This window comes from Staurois parvus, unplaced genomic scaffold, assembly GCF_062004578.1.
Source record: "Staurois parvus isolate SC_StPar_1 unplaced genomic scaffold, SC_StPar_1.0 ptg000479l, whole genome shotgun sequence".
Taxonomy (NCBI): domain Eukaryota; kingdom Metazoa; phylum Chordata; class Amphibia; order Anura; family Ranidae; genus Staurois; species Staurois parvus.
Genome location: NW_028318275.1, coordinates 902,424 through 924,703, shown reverse-complemented (window position 1 = coordinate 924,703; position 22,280 = coordinate 902,424). Strand labels below are relative to the sequence as shown.

General features: G+C 41.8%; 1 protein-coding gene across 1 annotated transcript in view; it reads right to left on the bottom strand.

Moving 5' to 3' along the window:
* The window catches only part of LOC149452321 (tetraspanin-15-like), a 216,357-nt gene that overhangs the window by 67,872 nt on the left and 126,205 nt on the right, over positions 1 to 22,280 (bottom strand). The window contains exon 3 of the mRNA XM_089689499.1: positions 13,691 to 13,765. Within this exon, the coding sequence (XP_089545625.1) occupies positions 13,691 to 13,765 (75 nt within the window). The remainder of the gene's footprint in view (positions 1 to 13,690; positions 13,766 to 22,280) is intronic.

Here is a 22,280-nt window from a genome sequence, read left to right as displayed (position 1 = left end):
CGCGTCGGCGGAGTTTTCTGTGACGTCGCATTTTGTATATGCACATATTTATTTGTGGTACATTTTTGGTACATTGGGTTTAGTTATTGTGTAAGATTGTTTTAGTGTACAGCGCACTCATTTATTATTCATTTTTCTGGTATTCAGGAAGAGAGTAGCGGCAGTTCACTTTATTTATTCATTTATTTATTCATTGCAATTTATATTATATTTTGTCACTTTTATTATCTGTTGGGTGTAGCTGTCAGGAATGGACTTGCCAATAATGGTGGGACTCACCTGCCTTGTGGGCTGCAGTACCAGGGCTGGCCAGCGGGTGCTCTCAGCAATCAGAGACTCACCCCTGCAATCAGCCAAACACCTGAAGCTGATTGCAGGGGTTGTATTTAAGGAATGGCCAGACTCACAGTCAGGGCCTTGGTGTGTGTTTTTCTATGGGCCCCTGTACCTTGTATCCTGTATTCCTGTTCCTGTCTGACTTGTTGCCGACCCTGCCTGATCCTGACCTCTGCTGACTTCTCCTGCTTGATCCCTGGCTTGTGACCCTGACCATTCTCTGCCTGACCCTCTGTACCGCGCTGCCCGTGAGTTACTGAACCCAGCTTGTGACCCTGACCACTCTCCCGCCTGTTCCTGGTACTCCGTTTGCCCGTTTGCTACTGACCCGGCCTGCCTGACTACTCTTTGTATTGTATGTATTGTTATTGGTGGGTGGTTTGGTTTGTTTGCACTGTGTTTATGTTTAGTTTTGCACTGCGTTTTGTATTGTTAGTCTTAATAAATTATATTGTTTATACCATATCTGAATCCTGCGTTTCCCTGTGTCAGTCCACACACCTCTGGTCATACCTGGAGCCCTGACAGTAGTGCAGGTTTTCTCTTTTTACATAATTGCATACAAGTAGCAGATTAGTAAGGACTGCCTCTTGTAAACTGAAAGCAAACTCAATTTGAGTTTGTAAAATTACATTTATTATATAAACTCTTAAGATCAATATTTTGCATAAGCCTTAACTATAGTGTAAGCCTGTTCATTTACACTATTGATTTCTATATTGTGCAATGTCAGTGTAATGTTAAAGGCCAGCTACAGAGCTAATTGCATCTCGTTCACCGAGTCCATGAACAGCACACTGACCTACATGTACTCATTCAATACAATGCTATATATAGTCCTAAACAATCCTTTCACTGTGTAAGTGAGAGATAATTGACCTAATGTATACAGACATCTCCCGCAAGGACTCACTAAAAAGCATTACAAGTTTTATTGAAGTTTGCTGGTCCTCTACTGAAAGGCCAAGAGAAGCTTAGCAGTAAATCAATCAAATGTTCACATTACTCAGGGGAAGAAAGTGATTGTTAGATACCCAAGTACATGAAACTTTATCCGACTGGGCTGAAAGTTTACAATTGAAACAGCATGTCTGATCTACAATGATGCAGTTATACTCAACTACAAAGCTTATATATCAAGGCTCGCTAAAAGGTAGCGCAACTACATGTGACAAAAAAAAAATCATTCCTTGCAGTGATGAGATCATTAAAGTGTTACTAAACCCATGACCCTGCATTCACTATATCCAGTCTTCTACAGCAGGGCCGTGGATAAGGGGGCACAGCCGGTCCTCCTGTATGGGGCCCAGGCCAGCACTGGGGCCCAGGCAGATGGGTGAATCGGATGTGGGCAGGGGGGTGAACAATGGGGAGGCAATTACTGGAACCGATCCCCTGTATGGCTCTCTCTGCAGTAGCTGAAAGCTGGCTTCTTCTCTTCTCCCTGCTGCTGGCTTTCAGCTGCTGCAGAGAGAGTCATACAGGGGATCGGTTCCAGTAATTACCCCCCTTCTGCCACACCCATCACCCTCCCTGTGCACCGTATGTTTCCTCTTGCTGCCCAGGCCCCTCTGTGTGCCCCCACCCCGACAGTGCTGCCAGCTTCCCTGCTTTCCTTTCCACTGGCAGCTGCTGGATGGAGTGGGGGAAGGGTCACACGTCACCCCCTTCCTTTCCTGAATGAACAGAATGAGTGATCTGTACCAATTGCTCACTGTATTCACTTGTAACTGAAGCATAGTAAACAGTGTTTTTTATTTGGAGGGGGGAGGCCCTGTCAGGTTGGCTGTATGGGGCCCTGTGGTTTCTAAGAGCAGCCCTGTTCCACAGTACACAGACAATGAAAAATAAAAACTGCTAAATACCTTTTCCCATCAGCAGTATTCAGCAGTCTTGTGACTTCTATCAGTATCCAACCGAGCACTGGTTAAAGCTTATAGAAGTTTTCATTCTCCTCTGTCCTATGAGAAAAAATGACCCCTGTCCCTATGTCTGGACAGTGCTGACTGGCCCTGTGCCGATCACATACACCCTCCCCCCAAAAAACACCTGTCTTTCAATACACACCAAATTGAGCATGTGCAGAGTGTCTCCTTGGGCTCTGTACTATCAGCAGATGGATTCAGTGGTGTATTTAGGTTTTGTGCTGCCCTAGGCAAAAAGGGTTAGAACAGAATCCCAGCATGAAGCAGGTAAACTGGACATAAACCCTAATGCAGGTAACTTGCAAAGATAGCCTCACTTTTCCCTCACCACGTTTTTTGGTGTCATACAGCTTGTAGAACAGTTGAGTCCCCATGAACTCTAGTCTGATGTTTTAATTGGTGAATTAGGTGATTGGGCTTGCTGCTGAGTATGCCTGGTGTACTGCGCTGGCAAGTTAATGGAAAATTGCACATCATAAATAAATAATGAGGGATCAGTGGATACAAAAATGGATCATAGAAACAGACCAAATGGTTCGCAGATTATTCACACATTTCTAATCATCAATATACAGATAAAAAAATATGTACAGTATTTATGCTTGCTAACACCAATCAATAAAGTAAATAACCTTTAATCACTTGCCCTCCTGAGGATTTACCCTTCCTGACCAGGCCATTTTTTGCGTTACAGCGCTGCTTTACTTTAACTGACAATTGTGCGGTCATGCAACACTGCACCCAAATTAAATTTACGCCCATTTTTTTCCCACGAATATAGCTTTCTTTCGGTGGTATTTAATTGCCTGTGCGTTTTTTATTTTTTGTGCTATGATAAAAAAAATAAAACACTGATAATTTTGAAAGAAAAAAACTGTATTTTTAATTTTTTGCTATTAAACATATCCAGCAAAAAAAATGTAAAAAAGCAAATTTCATCATAAATGTAGGCCAAAATGTATTTGGATACATTGTTTTGCTAAAAAAAAATCCCAATACATGTAAATTAATTAGTTTACGTGAAAGTTATAGCGTTTACACATGGTGGTATACAGTGGTGAACAGAAGTATTTGAACACTCTGCGATTTTGCAAGTTCTCCCACTTAGAAATCATGGAGGGGTCTGAAATTCACATTGTAGGTGCATTCCCACTCTGAAAGATAGAATTAAAAAAAAAATTCAGGAAATCACATTGTATAGGTGATTTACTGAAAGTACTGCTAAACAATTTTATACTTTAGATATCTTAAAATGATATTAAAGCTTCTTTTTTTTAAAAATTAAAACCCTTTTCTTCTTGAGTCCCCTGCTGGTGCTCCTGGCTACTCCCCGCCCAGCGCCCCCATAGAAAGCTGCTTTCCATGAGGGCTTTCGTACAGGCTTGCTCCCGAGCTGCTCTGTCTGTGTCTATTGATGCCCACCATTCCCTTGTCACAGGATTTGATTGACAGCAGTGGGAATCAATGGCTCCTGCTGCTATCATTCTGCCCAGGGATGAGCGAGAGCACCAGGAGAGCCGCAGCTCTCGTGCACAGCACTGGATCGAGATTGGGGTCAGGTATGTACAAGGGGGGTGAGGGGGGGATCCTCAGTAACAAACCTTTTTTTACCTTAATGCATAGAATGCATTAAGGCAAAAACCTTAAAGTGGCTGTAAAGGCTGAAGGTTTTTTTTACCTCCATGCATTCTATGCATTAAGGTAAAAAACCTTCTCTGTGCAGCAGCTCTCCCAGCCCCCTCAATACTTACCTAAGCCTCATCCAGATCCATCGATGTGAATGACAGCCTCAGCTGTACCGGGTTTCCGCCTCCTCATTGGCTGAAACAGCAAGCGTAGAGCCAAGCCACGGCTTTGTGTGTGAATGGACACACGGAGCAGCAGGTGCCCCCATAGCCAGCTGCTTGCTGTGGGGGCACCTGACAGATAGGAGGAGCCAGGAGAGCCTGTGGGGGAACGAAGAAGAATTGGACTGTGAAAAACCACTGCACACAACAGGTACGTATAGCATGTTTATCATTTTAAAAAAAAAAGAACCTTTAGAATTGCTTTAACCAACTTAGCCTAACTTTTTAATAATTTCTCTTTTATTAAATTTTTTTTTCTTTTATGATCCAGCATTCCTTCACAAAAAAACAAAGCACTATGCTGGTGTTGCCTTTAAATGAGCCTGTGGCCAGTTACAGACAGTCAAGTACTTACATATTTATAACAAACTTTATAACAGGTCCTCGCGAATCTCTATGTCTGCAGATACTGTAAAGAAATGAATCCTCAAAGATCACAGAACAAGTACTAAAGCTGTTTAAGTCATTCTCTCAGCAGTTCGGTCCCCCCTACCCCACTCTCCTATATGTCCTGCTCTGTGTTTACATTAGAGATTAGAAAGCTGAAGGTCTGCTGAGAAATGGGAATCAGGTCAGATGAGCTGCTGAGAAAACTACTTAAAATGATATTAAAGGCAAATAAAAAACATTAATAACAACCATGTTATACTTACTTGCTCTGTGCAGTGGTTTTGCACATAGCAGCCCCAATCCTCTTCTCCTCGGAGCTCCTGGCCCCTCCCTCTTGCCCGGTGCCCCTGTCCCCTCCCTCCTGTCCGGTGCCCACAGAGCAAACAGCTTGCTGCTCCTTGTGTCCATTCACACACAGAGCCATGCCTCGGCCTGGCCCTCTGTTTCCTCATTGGCTCACTGACTGTGACTGACATGGCTCCTGCTGCTGTCTCAGCCAATGAGGGGGAGAATCCCCAGAGAGCTGAGGCTCTCATGCATATCGCTGGATCACAATGGGGCTCAGGTAAGTATTATGAGGGCTGGGAGGGGGCTGCTGCTCACAGAAGGTTTTTTAACTTCATGCATAGAATGCATGAAAGTAAAAAACTTGAGCCTTTACAACCACTGTCATAAAGCAGACAGAAGGACCAGAAAAATCCATGTAGACCTCCAACACAAGGCCGAGCTCTGCCTAAAGCATATTAAAGTGTTACTAAACCTACAACAGTAAAATCAGTCTGTATATGCAGTAAAGCATGCTTGTTATACTCGCTGTGGAACCTAAGGGGTTAATCCTCTGCACTGTGTAAAAAGGCCGTTTGATCCTGACTCCTCTGATCCTCCTATTATTCAAATGTCCATGTCTTATCTCCTGATAAGACAGACTGAATCGTAGCCATTCTGCACATGCTCAGTTTGGTGTGTATTGATAGAGGTTTTTTTCTTGGGAGAGTGCATGTGATCAGCACAGGGCCAATCAGCACTGTCCAGACAGAGGTCAGAGGTTCTGCATCCTCTTGAAGCAAAATGAAAACTCCTCCTGCAAGCTTTAACCAGTGCTCAGCTGGACACTGATAGATGTCACAAGACTGCTATATACTGCTGATGACAAAAGGTATTTAGCAGTTTCTATCTATTAAAATAATTGCATTTCCATGTTCTTTGTACAGTGGGAGATCAGATATAGGGAATGCAGTGCCCTGGGTTAAGAAACATTTTAATTGTGAACAATAAAATATGTCAGGGAACAAATGAGGACACAACTTATAGGACATATTTCTTTACAGCTCCTGCCAAACCAGAGGCAATGAATACATTAACTATGAACAATTATAAAAGAATGGGCATGTCTAATTAATCATGGCAAGAATAGGGATGTCTAGTTAACTCCACTAGCTGTAATTAATGAGATTTCTTCACCATACCCATAAATCAGATGAATACATCCAGTAATTTTGGCACCTTTTTCTGTCATCCATACATTACCATTTCAGAAACAAAAACAGATATTTTTCCTTTTTCATATGGGGCTGACAATGTGAATGCAGATTATTTGCATTGAGGCGTATATACAAGACAGGTACATTACAGGAGAGAACAAACCACTAAATACATACAAGACAGAACCAAATTATTCTTTTTTAAAAGCATAGGAGTACCCGTCATGCACATGCTGAAGGACTCTCAGCTCCAATGGTTATAATTATAACAATGCTTATCGATGCAAGAAAAGAAATGACAGACCTGAATCACAAGGAGATCTGTTGTTTTTACTGCCCATCTAGGTGTCAAAGGAAGAATTATGGAACACAGCAGGGTCTACAACCATCTCTGACAACCAAGAACAATGTGAAGATCAAAGGAAGGAGACCTCCAGCGGAACGGCTGTAAGTAAAGCTATACTCACAACCTGGCCAATTACTGTCTACCCAAGCAACATTTTTACCATAGTCACTTGTTCTTCCAGTCTTTCTAGTAAAACAATTCAAACTACATTTGAATTATTAACAAATTATGTTGCTTGTTAAAGTAGAACTGAAGTCAACTAATAAAATTCTAGACCCCCACCCCTAAACACCTGTATTGATAATGAGTAAGAATGCAGACCTTGCATCAGATGAGTGTACACACCAGCTTTTATCAACCTAGCATGCAGGCTTTGTTTACAACAGCAGAGCACAATACTGCTTCTGCGCTGGTGAGTTGCATAAAAGTTGATGGGTTGACCACAGGGGCGGACTGACCATTTGAGCACTCGGGCACTGCCCGAGGGCCCGGGGTCAGTAGGGGGCTCCATGAGATGCCCCTGGTACCTTTCATTGGCTTTTTCATAGGCTTTTTTGGGTGTGGGCAAGGACACAGGGGCCCCATGATCCCTTATTGCCCGGGGGCCCCATGAGTTGTTAAGTCCGCCCCTGGTTGTCCATACATTGCTCAAGGCCAATTTACAGGCAGCTCAGAGAATGCATACAGTAGGGGTGTCAAACTCAATTTCATCTCCGGCCACATCAGCATTATAGTTGTCCTCAAAGGGTCAGTTGTGTCTGTAAGACTATTTAAATGTATCTACAGATTATCATATTAAATAATTACCACTACAATCAATAATGATGTGTTTTAATAATAATTAAGCCTCAAGCTGTGAAGGGCAGGTGCAGACTGGCATGGTGCCCATTCACATTCTTGTAGCATATGACGCAAGTCTTAAAAGGAGGGTCGCACACTGCTGGTATCATCCACAAGAAACTTTATTGGAGACCGCTCAGACAGAACATGGTTCTGCCAAGGTGTATTATCTGAGCATTCTCCAATAATGTTTCTTGTGGATGATGCCAGCTTTTTGCAACCCTCCTTTTAGCTGGTATAGAAATGCATTATTCCCATATTAATTATAAGCAGATATCCAGAGCACCCCCCCCTTATATCAGATGTCAAGAGTTCCCCACCCTATCTTACATCACAGTGCACCTCTAACTTGTGCTGCTGCTGCTGAAAAGAAGCTGGGGGAAGAACTGGGAAGAAAAATGCAGGGTCCTGAGGAGGACCAGAGGAGAGGTGCCATAGTATACTGAATGCTGAGACCAGGGGAGGCAGAGACAAGGGGGTGCTGTGGCTACACAGAGAAGCACAAGATCTGGCAGATGAGTTCTGTCCTCCTCCTCTGCTGGCAATTGCTGAAACAAGGTGGGGGCAGAGATGAGGGGCGTGCCGAAACTGCAGGAGGTGCAAGGGTTACATGAAAAGGCCTGGTGGGCCAGATTCGGCCCATGGGCCTTGTGCTTGACGCCTGTGCTATACAGGTTAGCAGGCACAATACTGAGTTCAGCAGTAGCTAATAAAAATACAGGCAGAGTGCTGGACTAGTAGAAGTTGGTGCACATATTTGTCTAATCTGATGTCTGGATTATTAGAACAGCCATTCTAAACCAGGGTTATGTGGAACTCTAGGGATCCTCCGGAGATTTCTAGGGATTCCTTGAGCTGTGGCTGGATCACGGCTCACCTGATGCTTTCTACATATTACTGGTGTCAATTCTGCTTGGAGGAGCCAGTGTTATGGTACCAATGATCTTTTTAGCTGTCTGCATTCTGACCACTGGCCAACAATATAGGTGACATTCCCCCACTTTTTCAGGAGCTCCCCTAGACCTGAAAATTATTCCAAGGGTTCCCCTGAAGTAAAAAGGTTGAGAAAGGTTGCATTAGAGTGTTGGGGTTGAGGGAGCTCTAAAAATAATTTTGTGTAAAATGTTGGTACCATTTTAAAGTAGTAATTTCTAGAAAAAATATATAGTGCCCTTTTGTGTAGGTAAGTAAATTGTTTGCACAAATATGTAGTGTGGCACTCTTTTTTTTTTATTCATTTATTTGACAGGAATTAGATTTTCCAGACAACCATTTGATGAACTCTTTTTTGTCAAGTCACAGCAGTTGGAAATACAAATATTTTCAGTATGCCACACTGTGTGAAGCCAAATGACAATCGGCTCAAAGGGCAAAGACAAAACCATGCAGGGGGCCCAAACCAAAGACTTTGCATCAATATTCATGGGTTGCCGACAGCAAAATGTAAAAACAGAAACATTAAAATCTATAGAAGCTATAGCTACTCCTGCAGGAAGTCAATGGATTTCATAAAGTAGACATGCATTGCATATTTTATATTCGTGTTGTATTAGTAAAAATATAGAGAAATATGAGTCTGCGTATTTTGAAACATTGATGCCCAGTGTGTGCACAGTTCCGAAGGTAGGCAATGGTATTGGGACACTATGGCATTAGAAGCTGATCTGAGTCAACTTCAGAAAAGTGTTATATTGTAAGCACAAAAGCTGGAAAAAAAAAATTAAAGCAACCACGGGCATTGCTAGAATTCTGAGGGACCTGGGGTGTGGTCACATTGTGCTGACAGTGAAAGGGGCTTAAAAGAGCATGGTTAATAAGAACCTGAGTCTGCTTGCAGTATATACATCATGTATATGACACAGTCCTTGTGCCCAGAAAATTAACTTTGGTACCATACGTCAGCCCGGGTTCACATATATGCGGTTCGGTACATCGCATGTGATTCGTACAGGAACCGCACCGCATTCCTGTGCAGATCACTTGCGAATTGTGTGAGGTGCGATTGGAGCTATATATTTTGTATGGCTCTAATCGAACCGAACCCGCACCAAAAAGGTGCAGGACCCTTGTTTTAGTCCGCACTAAAATCGGGTATTCATTCCTATGCGATTCGATTCTGCACATCGCGCCGCGTTTTGTGGACCGATTTCGGGGTGTTGTTAACTTAACATACGGTGAACATGAACGGGATGTGATTCTGATGTGGTGCGGAATTCGCACAGAAAACGCTGAGAATCCCGCACTGCATCAGTGTGAACCCAGGCTGACAGATACAAATAAATCTCAGCACCCTTTTAAATGAAATATTTGCATTCTGCACACAAAATAAAGAGCTAACACTTTATTTGCCCTTAACTTAAAGAGCGTTCTCATTAAAATAGTTAGGGACTACTTAGCCATCAACAACAGTTGAGAAAACTAACATTTTGGTCAGGAGTCTGTAATGTGCGATATAGCATATACAGTGAAGGAAATAAGTATTTGATCCCCTGCTGATTTTGAATGTTTGTCCACTCACAAAGAAATGATCAGTCTAAAATCTAATGGTAGGTGTATTGTAACACTGAGAGACAGAATAGCAACAAGAAATTCAAAAGAAATGCATGTCTAACAAATGATGCACTGATTTGCATGTTCATGAGGGGAATAATTACTGTATTTTTCGCTCCATAAGACGCACTTTTTCCCCCCCAAAAAAGGGGGGAAAATGTCAGTGCATCTTATGGAGCGAATATGGAGTGGCCGGTCCGGTATTTCCGCCGCAGACACCATGTCAGAATACCGGGCCGGCCGCTCAGCTCTTCTCTGCAGCAGGACCTTACCTGATCCTCGGTCCGGCGCTGTACAGTCTTCCCGCGCCAGCATCTTAAGTGTGGGAATCTGGCTGTGACAGCCGGGTGCCCACTGCGCATGCTCGCGACCTGTCATGTGTCCCAGAAGACGCCGGGCCATTCACAAAAGCGCAGCGCTTCTCGCGCATTCGCAGTGGGCACCCGGCTGTCACAGCCAGGTGCCCACACTAAAGGGAGGACGACTCCATGGAAGTGGGAGTGGGTACCTGTCAAATTCAGGTACCCGCTCCCCCACCCTCCCCTAAGGTTCACAGTCTTTGGTCATCTCCTGTATTGTCGGTAGTCTCTTGGTCATCCCCTGTACTGTCCGCAGTCTCTGGTCTTCTCCTGTACTGTCTGCAGTCTCTGGTCATCTGTACTGTGTCCGCAGTCTCTGGTCATCTCCTGTAGTGTCTGCAGTCTCTTGTCTTCTCCTGTACTGTCTGCAGTCTCTAGTCATCTGTACTGTGTCTGCAGTCTCTGGTCATCCCCTGTACTGTGTCCGCAGTCTCTGGTCATCTCCTGTACCGTGTCTGCAGTCTTTGGTCATCCCCTGTACTGTGTCCGCAGTCTCTGGTCATCTCCTGTACTACGTCCGCAGTCTCTGGTCATCTCCTGTACCATGACTGCCGTCTCTGGTCATCTCCTGTAAGGTGTCCGCAGTCTCTGGTCATCTCCTGTACTGTGCCCGCAGTCTCTGGTCATCTCCTGTACTGTGCCCGCAGTCTCTGGTCATCGCTTGTACTGTGCCCGCAGTCTCTGGTCATCTCCTGTACTGTGCCCGCAGTCTCTGGTCATCTCCTGTACTGTGTCCGCAGTCTCTGGTCATCTCCTGTACTGTGTCCGCAGTCTCTGGTCATCTCCTGTACTATGTCTGCAATCCATTTGTTCAGAATATTTTTTTTCTTGTTTTTCTCCTCTAAAACCTAGGTGCGTCTTATGGTCAGGTGCATTTTATGGAGCAAAAAATACGGTATTTGATCCCCTTCACAAAACATGACTTAGTACTTGGTGGCAAATCCCTTGTTGGCAATCACAGAGGTCAGATGTTTCCTGTAGTTGGCCACCAGGTTTGCACACATCTCAGGAAGGATTTTGGCCCACTCCTCTTGGCAGATCTTCTCCAAGTCATTAAGGTTTGGTGGCTGACATTTGGCAACTCAAACTTTAAGCTCCGTCCACAGATTTTCAATCAGATTAAGGTCTGGAAACTGGCTAGGCCACTCCAGGACCTTAATGTGCTTCTTCTCGAGCCACTCCTTTGTTGCCTTGGCCATGTGTTTTGGGTCATTGTCATACTGGAACATCCATCCATGACCCATTTTCAATGCCCTGGCTGAGGGAAGAAGGTTCTCACCCAAGATTTGATGGTACATCGTCCCTTTGATGCGGTGCAGTTGTCCTGTCCCCTTAGCAGAAAAAAAACCCAAAGCAGAATGTTTCCACCACGTTTGACAGTTGGGATGGTGTTCTTGGGGCCATAGGCAGCATTCCTTCACATCCAAACATGACGAGTTGATGTCAAGGAGCTCAATTTTGGTCTCATCTGACCACAACACTTTCAACCAGTCGTCCTCTGCATCATTCAGATGTTCAGTGGGAAACTTCAGACGGGCCTGGACATGTGCTATCTTGAGCAGAGGGACCTTACGGGCACTGCAGGATTTCAATCCTTGTTGGCGTAGTGTGTTACCAATTGTTTTCTTGGTGACCGTGGTCCCAGCTGCCTGGAGATCATTGACAAGATCCTCATATGTAGTTCTGGGATGATTCCTCACTGTTCTCATTATCATTGACACTCCACGAGGTGAGATCTTGCATGGTGCACCAGACCTAGGGAGACTGACAGTTGTTTTGTGTTTCTTTCATTTGCAAATGATTGCACCAACTGTTGTCACCTTCTCACCAAGCTGCTTGGCGATAGTTTGGTAGCCCAGTCCAGCCTTGTGTAGGTCTACAATCTTGTCCCTGACATCCTTGGACAGCTCTTTGGCATGGTGGAGAGTTTGGAATATGATTGTTTGATTGCTCCTGTGTTTTTTTATATAGCTAACAAAATGAGATTAGCAGCACTCCCTTTAAGAGACTGCTTCTAAACTCAGCTTGTTACCTGTATGCAAGCCACCTGGTAGCCAGAAATCCTGCTGAACTATAGGGGATAAAATACTTATTTCCCTCATGAACATGCAAATCAGTGCATAATTTGTTAGACATGCATTTCTTTTGAATTTTTGTTGCTATTCTGTCTCTCAGTGTTACAATACACCTACCATTCAATTTTTAGACTGATCATTTCTTTGTGAGTGGGCAAACATTCAAAATCAGCAGGGGATCAAATGCTTATTTCCTTCACTGTACAGTATAGTGCAGGGCCCAGAAGTATTTAATTAGATGTTTCCATTTTCAGGACTCATGGACTATTCTTCCCACTGAAGGGATGATGCCGAGGGTGGAGCAAATGTCCACTACTGCCCTCAGATGCAAGTCCAATGAAATATGGAGGTGATAGTGCTAAAACAATAATGGGATGTTGCGCCGTCAGGACAGGACTTCGCAAAATATGTGGGACACATGCCCCAAGTGCCTGGAATTAGCAATGCCCCACAGAGACAGACTCAGCCTGGGAGTAGGAGAGGCATCACTAGGAGCAAAAAAAGGCTGATGGGTCTATAAAATTTGTTGATGATAGTCTATATTAGTTTTCTTCATTCTTGGAACAGAGGTAATCACGGACGAAGAGTCACACCCTTTAAAATACATAGACACATTTGAATGATACAAGCAGAAGGACAAAAACTGTATTTCCAGCTGGAAATGTGGGTTAGAACAAGGTATCTTAACTCCACAAAATGGTGTTGCCAATAATACCAAAAATAGAAAGCTACATTGTGGCTTATCCTATCCCTGCACCCTCCTACTATTCACAAAACTAGAACACAGTACTTCTAACAATTGATTTTACAATGACACTTTTGTTTGATAGATATGAAGACCCAAAACAAATAGTACTCAGTTCAATATTTTTTATTACCATAATGATTACTCTTTCTCCAAATTTTAACTAAATTATTTTCTGACGTATACATGATGTCAAATCCTTTCATACACTGATATTCAGAAATGCAGCATGAAATTGCCTCTTTTCAAGCTGAAGTCTAAGAATCTCCTAGCGCTCTGCTTGCCATTTATGAGACAAATGATGCTGCAAAAGATGAATTTATGATTCATACTCGCTATCAACAAAAGAGCAATCCACTCCTCAAGACTGCATTAAAAATAGGAAAGCAGTGACTCAAACATTACACAACGCACAAACACTGGGCAATGTGTGCCACCAGAGAGAGAAATGAGGAAAAAAAGAAACTCATTCGGTTTTCATTAATGATTCTTGTATAGAAAATATTATTCCAGGCACAGAGTGTTAAGCTCACTAGAATGATGACCAAATGAATAAATCAAACTTTTGGCTTAAAGTATATTTTTTAAAAGTATAGAAAATGTTTAAAACATATTGCATATATTCTGCATATGGAACAAATAACACATGTTTTCTCTACAGCATCTCCTCTTTACATTTTTTTTTAAATAATATATTTACCACACAATGGAAATTAAAGAAAGCAAAAGTGATTATTTTTCTTACAAAACACATGCAGCCCTGCATCATGTTGAGGATTCTACAGATGTTACTTACCTGAGTTTCACAAACAAGTTCAATGGCAATCAGTAGGAGCTCTATGATGAAGATGACAAGCAGCACCCAGAAGAACTGAAGAGAGAACAGAAAGAGTTGTTAATATCAATGGTTGACAACATTTTTAAAGATATTTAAAAACAAGTCATGGCCCCTCTTAAATATGCTTTAGCATAATGGATCTTGGTATGGATCAACTAGTCTGTTTTTCTCATATACAAAAATCACATTTATGGCTTTAAACACCAACCTTTAGAGCATGGGTATCCAAACGTGCAGCCCAACACAGAATCCTAAACTTACTTAAAAAGGTTGATTTTTGGGGGAATTTTTTGTAAAAATGTGTTTATATTTAGCGAACACATGCAGATGAAAAAAAAATAGTGTCTTTTTCCTGTCTTTTTATCTTCCCAAAGAAAAATATCCCATTCTTCACAATTATGCCTTATTCAGGTCATCAGTTTTCAGCAGCACCTATATTTGTGAGCAACTATTTTCAAGGATGAAGCACCTGAAGGGCAAAATTAGAAGCAAGTATCTGATGAGCACCTTGAGAATTCATTGAAAATTGATACTAAATCCATTGAACCAGATATTGATGTGATAATTTATCAAAATCAAATTTACACTAGTTATATTGCCCTCTTTTACATTTATAATAAAAAAAAATTACAAAAATGAAGTTTTATTACCCAGACAGGTACTTTGTTTATATAAGTGAAATTGTGATCTGCCTGAGGTTTTCTGCTCGCCAGCTATCCTTATTGTTAGTGTATTTTAGGTGTGGCCTAAGACAATTCCTCTTCCAATGTGGCCCAGGAACTGGATACCCCTGCTTTACGGGATATAAAAAATATGATTGGCAACAGACAAATCTTTTTAAAGTAAGATCGACTTTGCAGTAAAGTTTAATTAGACACAATACCTTACCAGCAGGCACCTAGAGACATCTACATTAATAGTTACATAACTTGCAGTGTGCCAGAGAAGGCCCAAAATGAATCAAGGTCAGCATACTATATGCAGTAAAGTTGGTACATATCATTTAATGTTCTGTAAGGATGAATATGGGTTAATAGTAAGCCTAGGGATAATGGTGAACCAGTTGCCAACCGCTACCAATGTCCAGGGAGATAACCAATTCTTCCAGGTATGGGATATTTATCCTTGCTCCCCATAATGCAGCAAATGATGACTGAATGGCCAGTTGCCAAACCTGAATCTTGTCACATGGTGACCAGCAGGAGCTTGTTGAGTCCTAAGCAGAACTCTACTTTCAGAAGGCTAATACTTGAACCAAAATTTTAGGGTGTTCTGGAGTCAGAACTGATGCCAGTAAACCTGGGCTATAGGCAATGTTAAAGGGGAAGTAAACTCTCAATCAGCTGTACCCCTTTTTCAATTCCAATGCTGCTAGCCTTAGTAAATAGATAGGAACGTATATTAAATTTACATGTACTTGTTTTAAACTTTCTTTTTTACATTTCATCAGTTGCTTGGTTTCTGGCTTAGGCCAAAATGATGTCATACATCCCAGCAGTTTTAACTGCATTTTTTTCTTTCATCTGGTAGAAGGAATGAGAGCCTTTCTTTGCTAAAGACACTCTCCTGTCTGCATGCTTAATGAAGAAATCAAGACAAAAACTTTATTTTCGGCCAAAGCCCCACTGCATGAGTTAAATGTCGCTTTTGTCTAGGGCAGCCTTTCTCAACCTTTTCAATACAGAAGAACCCCTGAAATAACTTTCTGGTCTCAGGGAAACTCTGCAAAAAAAATACTATGTCTAAAACTCATGATACAATAGTGTGATGGTCAGTGGAAAGAATGCTCCCAACACGTGTCATTGGGAAGAGTTACCCCCTTACAGATAGCTAAAAAGATCACTGGTATCAGTAGAAATATATCTGAGAGTTAGAAATTTCTCATTGCTCAAGGAACCCCTAAAACCTCTGGAGGAACCCTGGACTAGGGGATCTTAAAAGCTGAGATATACTTACCAAATTCAACGCTCCTCCGAGTACAAAACCAGTCCCTGCCACTCCTGCCCCCCCACATGTTAGGGGTCTTGTGAATGGACTGTTCCTGACGTCATCATACTAATAGACCAGGTCCGGATGTGAGGAGGCCAGGAACAGTCCATTGCTTGATGTCAGGAAGCCTGGATTTTCCAAAGGATCAGAGGACGGGGTCAGGTATAGCTTTTCCCTGGGCCCCTAGACAAAATGAGCAGTTACCCATGCAGTGCGGGCACAGCCTCTCTGCATGGGAAAATAAAAAATGTAACTGGAGTTCTGCTTTAAGCCAAGGACAGATGGATTCCAGGAAGTAAATGCTACATGAATCATCTGGCCTTACTAAAGATGGCAATGGCTGGAAATGCTAGGGGGTGTTAATCAAAGTTATTTCTTAACTATTGCTTTGAATATTAAAAATAAGTTAAATAGCATTTTCAGTATGTGGTGCACAGATACAGTTGAGTTCCGCTTTAAGGTTCATTAAAGGCTAAACTAAAACTCACTTTTATAAATCAGGACTGGAAATCCATTGTACACAATATGTTGCATTTTTCATTAAATAAAAATTATATATAAGGTATATACAGTATATATAAAACATAGTATATACACTCACAAATTAATACTATACACACACAGCCACATGCATACACTTTCCTCATCTCCTCATCTATTACACTTTGTTAAATTAGGTTTTACTATGTCATTTTCTCTTTATATTTGATTCATTGCCTTGTCGGTGACCTGTGCCCTTCATTACATCTGTGCCATTTTGAATGGAGGAAGTACAAGTCTCCAGCATATTAAAATGGCAAGCGTCACAATTAAAATGCAATCAAAGAAGCGGCGTGTAAGGAAGAGCTGGGAACGAGAGATGTCCTGGCTTGTCAATGATTGCTCATGTATTTGGATATTAACTGATCGCATGACAGAGACAACATTTCTTTGCCTAATCCCCAGCGATGGCCAACATGTCTTCACCAATATTGTGTTCCAATATTGGTATTAACCTTTGGACTTCTAGGAAATGACAACAAATGGAGCGCTCATGATTCTTGTTCCTTCAGCAGCCATGATAAATGAGGTCATTAGAATTTACTAGGTCTGAAATAGTTTCCATGGGTAACACTTGTTTAACTCTTTGCTGTGTTGACTTTTATACTGTAGAACAGCCTTTCTCAACCAGGGTGCCCAGGCACCCTGGGGTGCCTTGAGGTTTCTTCAGTGGTGCCTTGGTAAAATGTTTAAAAATTGCCCAAAACTTGTATACAAGCCAAGGGGTGGAACAAGCCTGCCTTTTAGATACACAAAGTCACAGGTTTTTATTGTGCGCCATTACAACCTTCTAGCCGCCAGCATCCTGGCAACCAATGACATCATCAGTTGATAAGGAGGATGTCAGCTGCCTGCACAGCAACCTAGTTTGACCCTCCCCTGCCCATTTCCATCAGTGCTTAGCATTAGTTTAGTGATGGAGAAAAACTGAGGGAGAAAAGAAACACTGGAATACTAGACAGTACCAGTGTGGAAAAGTGTATATGCTTTGGAAGAATAAATCACCTCTAGCGTTGGGTGTACTACATGTGTGGTGCGTTATATAAAACTATTAGAATAGTTTTTCACATTTTAGAATGGGGTGCCTCGGGACTGTCCATAATTTTACAGGGTGCCTTGGGACTGTCCATAATTTTAAAGGGTGCCTTGGGACTGTCCATAATTTTTAAGGGTGCTTGACTGAAAAAAGGTTGAGAAACATTGCTGTAGAATGTGAACCTCAGGAGTGGCGGAAACGTACTGAGCCATTTTGAATAATAAAGAGCAATTACATGGAACTACAAATGTTTTTCTTATTAGCCAACTGCATAGCAAGAAGACTTAGTGGTAAGCAATGCTACCTCCAGCCATTGGCAGCTCTACAAGCATAGCACATATCACTGCTACTAATTGGATCCTCCATAGCACATGGCAGACAGCTTGTATATTACTCACTATGATTGATATAGCCATAACTGAAGGCCATACAGGCAGCATAGAGCAGAAAGCTTAGAAAGCTTCACACCAAAGTCTTCCAAAAATGGTTTCCCTTTTGAAAAGGCATTGCTGAGCTTACTAACTTATGCACGCTAGGTGTTTAGCCCCAGTAAATGAGATCCTGGCATTTGCTGCGGGCAGAAGGTACTGGTGCACTGTCCAGCACTGCTATCAGCAGCCTGTAAAATGAGAGGCTGAATGCTGCTGCAGCTGGACAGCCCAAGTTGTTCTAACGTTTAGCGCAGTGTGCACCCAGGGATGAATGCCCAGAATGCAGGCAGAAATGATTGCAGCCATGTATTTATAAAAGTGATAATAAAGTCTTATTTTTTTTTCTTAAAAATAACAAACATGTCTATACTTACCTGCTCTGTGCAGTGGTTTTGCACAGAGCAGCCCGGATACTCTTGAGTCCCCCGCCGACGCATCCTGGCCCCTCCCTCCTGTCGGGTGCCCCCATAGCAAACAGCCTGATATTGGGGCACCCAAGCAGGCGTGCTCCCGAGCTGCGACTCTGCATGTCCAATCACACAGAGCTGCAGCTCTGCCCTGCCCCTCCCTCTCCTGATTAGCTCACTGACTGTAATTGACAGCAGCGGGAGCCAATGGTTCCCACTGCTGCCTCAGCCAATCATGAGTGAGAATCCTTGGAGATCCGAGGCTCTCATGGACATGATAGGAGGACAGAACACAGTGCACAGAGGGGTAACAATATTAGTCTGCTGCTGCTCTTTAAAGGTTCATACACATGGGGCTTTAACAGGCATTTTATATGCCTAGCATAATTTCCCAGAGTTTACCCACACCCAGGGAGCAAGTATATAACTGTATGCAGTTATTCTCTTCTAAAGGCCAATGCTCCTTTATATTAGAATTTACCCGTGCATACATTTCCGACGTATATTTCAGAATGTACATTTGATGCATTTGAAAAATACTTTGACCGAGCATGTATGGGTAAACGCCAATGCATCGGCATTTACAAGAGTAAACAGCGCTCCCGCATACAGCCATTCACTTGTATAGCAGGCTGTGAATGGTACATGCCCCTCCCCAGGCACAGAAAAGTGTCTGGAAATGATGTTAGGCATATAAAATGCCTATTACAAACCCATGTGCATGAATCCTCAATGCCCAGTCCGCAGGCTGGAAGTGGATAGAGTAACCCCACTGTATCTCTTCAACATTCTGTAACTGTAACTTAGAAAGTTGGGTCAGTTGCCTGGCTGTGCTGTAAAACAGCTTTGTAAGAATCCTTTGGCAAGTAAAACAATTCCTATATAGTATGTATTTTATCTTTGTATTTAGCTGTTTCCCAAATAATTGCAATACGTAATTATCATTTTGTGTTTTCTGCAATAAAGAAAATATATTTTAATAATAATTTGATAAATATAAATTGCTATAAAATTGATAAATAGATTTAAATCAGAAATGAGAAAACCTTTTTTTTTCCCACTTCCTTCCTGTGATTATATAGCACTAAAATATATAATTATACAGAGTATATAATACTATTAACCATGCAAGAATCATTTTAACCAATTCAATACCGGGTACTTTTACCCCCTTCCTGCCCAGGCCATTTTTCAGGTTTCAGCGCTCTCACACTTTGAATGACAATTGCGCAGTCATACAACACTGTACCCAAACTAAAACTTTATCATTTTCTTTACACAACTAGAGTTTTCTTTTGGTGGTATTTAATCATCGCCAGGGTTTTTATTTTTTGCTAAATTAACAAAAAAAGACCGAAAATTTTGAAAAAAAAACACGTTTTTCTTTGTTTCTGTTAAAAGTTTGCAAATAAATAATTGTTCTTCATAAATTTAGGCCGAGATGTATTCTACTACATGTCTTTGGTGAAAATAACCCAAATTCGGATGTATTTTTTAGTTTGTAGGAAAGTTATAGAGTTCACAAACTATGGTATAGATCTGAATATTGATCAATCCTGAAGTACTGACAGCCAATCTAATTTCTTGAGGTCCAAGAATGTCAGAATAGTACAGATATCCCCCAAATGACCCCTTTTTGCAGAGTAGACAGTCCAACGTACTTCATAAGAGGCATGGCGAGTTTTTTGAAGTTGTATTTTTTTGTCATAATTGTTCTGAACATGAAAAAATAAAAAAAATTATTTTCACTATTTTTTTTTTTACATACTGTCACCAGTGCAGTACAGCGTCATCATATAACTGGCATGGCGGTGATCAGGGACACTGACTGGTGACAGTGTGAAAAAATATATATATATATTTCTTTTAAATTTTTTTTTTATTTGTTTTATTATTTTAAATTTTTTATTAAATTTTTTTCTTTTTTTTAAGATTTTTTTTTCATATTTCACTATGTCCAAAGTAGTACAATGTTACCATAGTAACACTGTACTACTTTGAGGAAGTGATCAGTATTTTTTTTTTTTTTTTTTTACACAATTTGCTTATAGCAAAGAATTACTTTGCTATAAGCAAGCATTTACCTGAATGACATCGATTCATACAGGGTTTTTTTTTTTTTTTGTGCTTAGCTGTGATTTGGCCACAGCTAATCACATGACATGTGCATGTGATTTGGCCACAGCTAATCACATGACATGTGCATGTGATTAGCTGTGACCATTCACAGCTAGACACTAGTATACAATGGATGGCATGAATGAAGCCATCCATTGTATACAACTGTCATGTGACCTGCTGTGATTGGTCACAGCAGGTCACATGGTACCGGCAACGGGGCCGATACTCAGATCTGTCATCGGCCGTGTTCGAGGTACACGGCCGGTGACAGATGGCTCTGCAAGCGCGTGAACTGCGCTTGTGTGGGAGTATGCCAAATGGCGGCCTCCCGAAAAGCTAGTGCATTTTTCTGGACGCCATACGGCCATTGGCCGGGCATCAAATGGTTAAATACAGTTGAATGTAGCATTTATTGTATTCACTTAGGGGGTTGAAAATGGAACTGCTCTGCATTTAGCTTTTTAAGAATTTGAATGATTTGGAGTCTCAAAATTGATGGATATCATTGAGCCACTTTTATTTATGCTGTATCTAATGAACTTTCATAGACTGAAGCGCAACAGCAGGAGAAAATGATCTTTTAGTCAAGTTTGATAAACCTTCCTATGTCTGGGTTTTGTTCCTGTTGAATGTCACACTGTCTGGGGCAGAGGTCCTACCCTCACATGGCCTGCATTTTAATGAGAGTATTCGCATAACTATAAGAAAAAATAGAGAACACATAACCTGATAAGGAACAGTTGCAATCCTTTTTTAAATCAAACTTGTAGTTTTTTCGTCCAAGATGAATGCCAGTCACTGTTCAGTACTTGTACTGACTTTTCACTTGCTCCTCAACTGTCTTGTTTTTGCACATAGGGGCTCTCGAACCACCATACTTTAAGATATGGGGAAACACACAATTCTGTCTTCTTTCAATATGCAGTATTGGGTAGGAGGGAGGGACCTAAGCACTTTGTAAGATTCATTTTTTTAATCTTGGGGGTAGGCAAAGGGAATGTAAAAAGGTAAGCAATAGTATCAGAAGGCGCCTGTTATCTAGTAACCTTTTTACTTTGCCTTGAATGGACAGAATATACAGTAGGTGCAAATTAAAGGTCTAAAGTATACCTGGAGGAAGCATATACTCAGTGCTTCTTTAATAGCGTCAATTCACTAAAGCATACTATATGTTGTATTTTAAAAGGTTCATCTTAATGATTTTCTTTTTTAATTCACCAAGAGCTGTATTTCACTAAATAAAACTGAAGTTACCACTGTACAGGATGCCAGGGATGGGTCCTGGCCAGGAGATATATTTTTACACTATTTGGGTTGTGGTCCCTTTAAGGGAGAGACAGTTTTAGTACTCAGGGGTTCTCCCACATGTAAGGTGAGGGGCTCCACGGTAGTTCAGTAGGAGAGGGCAGAACAGTGGCTAAATGGTTAGCACTTCCGCCTGGCAGTACTAGGGTCATCAGTTCAAATCTCAACCAAGGCACCACCTGCCTGGAGTTTGCATGTTCTCCCTGTGCCTGCGTGGGTTTCCTCCCACACTCCAAAGACATGCTGGTAGGTAATTGGATCCTGTCTAACTTGGCCTTAGTATGTGTATGTATGTATGAATGTAAGTTAGGGACCTTAGATTGTACACCCTTTAAGGGTTAGGAACTGAGGTGAATGTACAATATATATGTACAGCACTGCATAAATTGACAGCACTATATAAGTACATGAAATAAATACATAATTTACAGTATTCTCTAGACTGGTAAGTCCTCATTTGGCACCTGGAATTCAGAGACTACAATAGACTTTGGGTGGTAAAGATCCTCCAAACCTTGATTACAGGGCTTGGTGCTGAGGGGGTTAGGCCACCTGCAGGTGAGGCCTGAAAAGGAACAGGAAGCCATCAGCAGGAGTGGAGCAGAACACAGATGTGCGAGCACTGTGGACTGTCCTTATGATTGAGACAAGCAAGTAGAACAAAAAAAGGAGAGGGTGGGAGGTAGGGTGCATACGGATGGTGGAATGAGTCCCAGTGT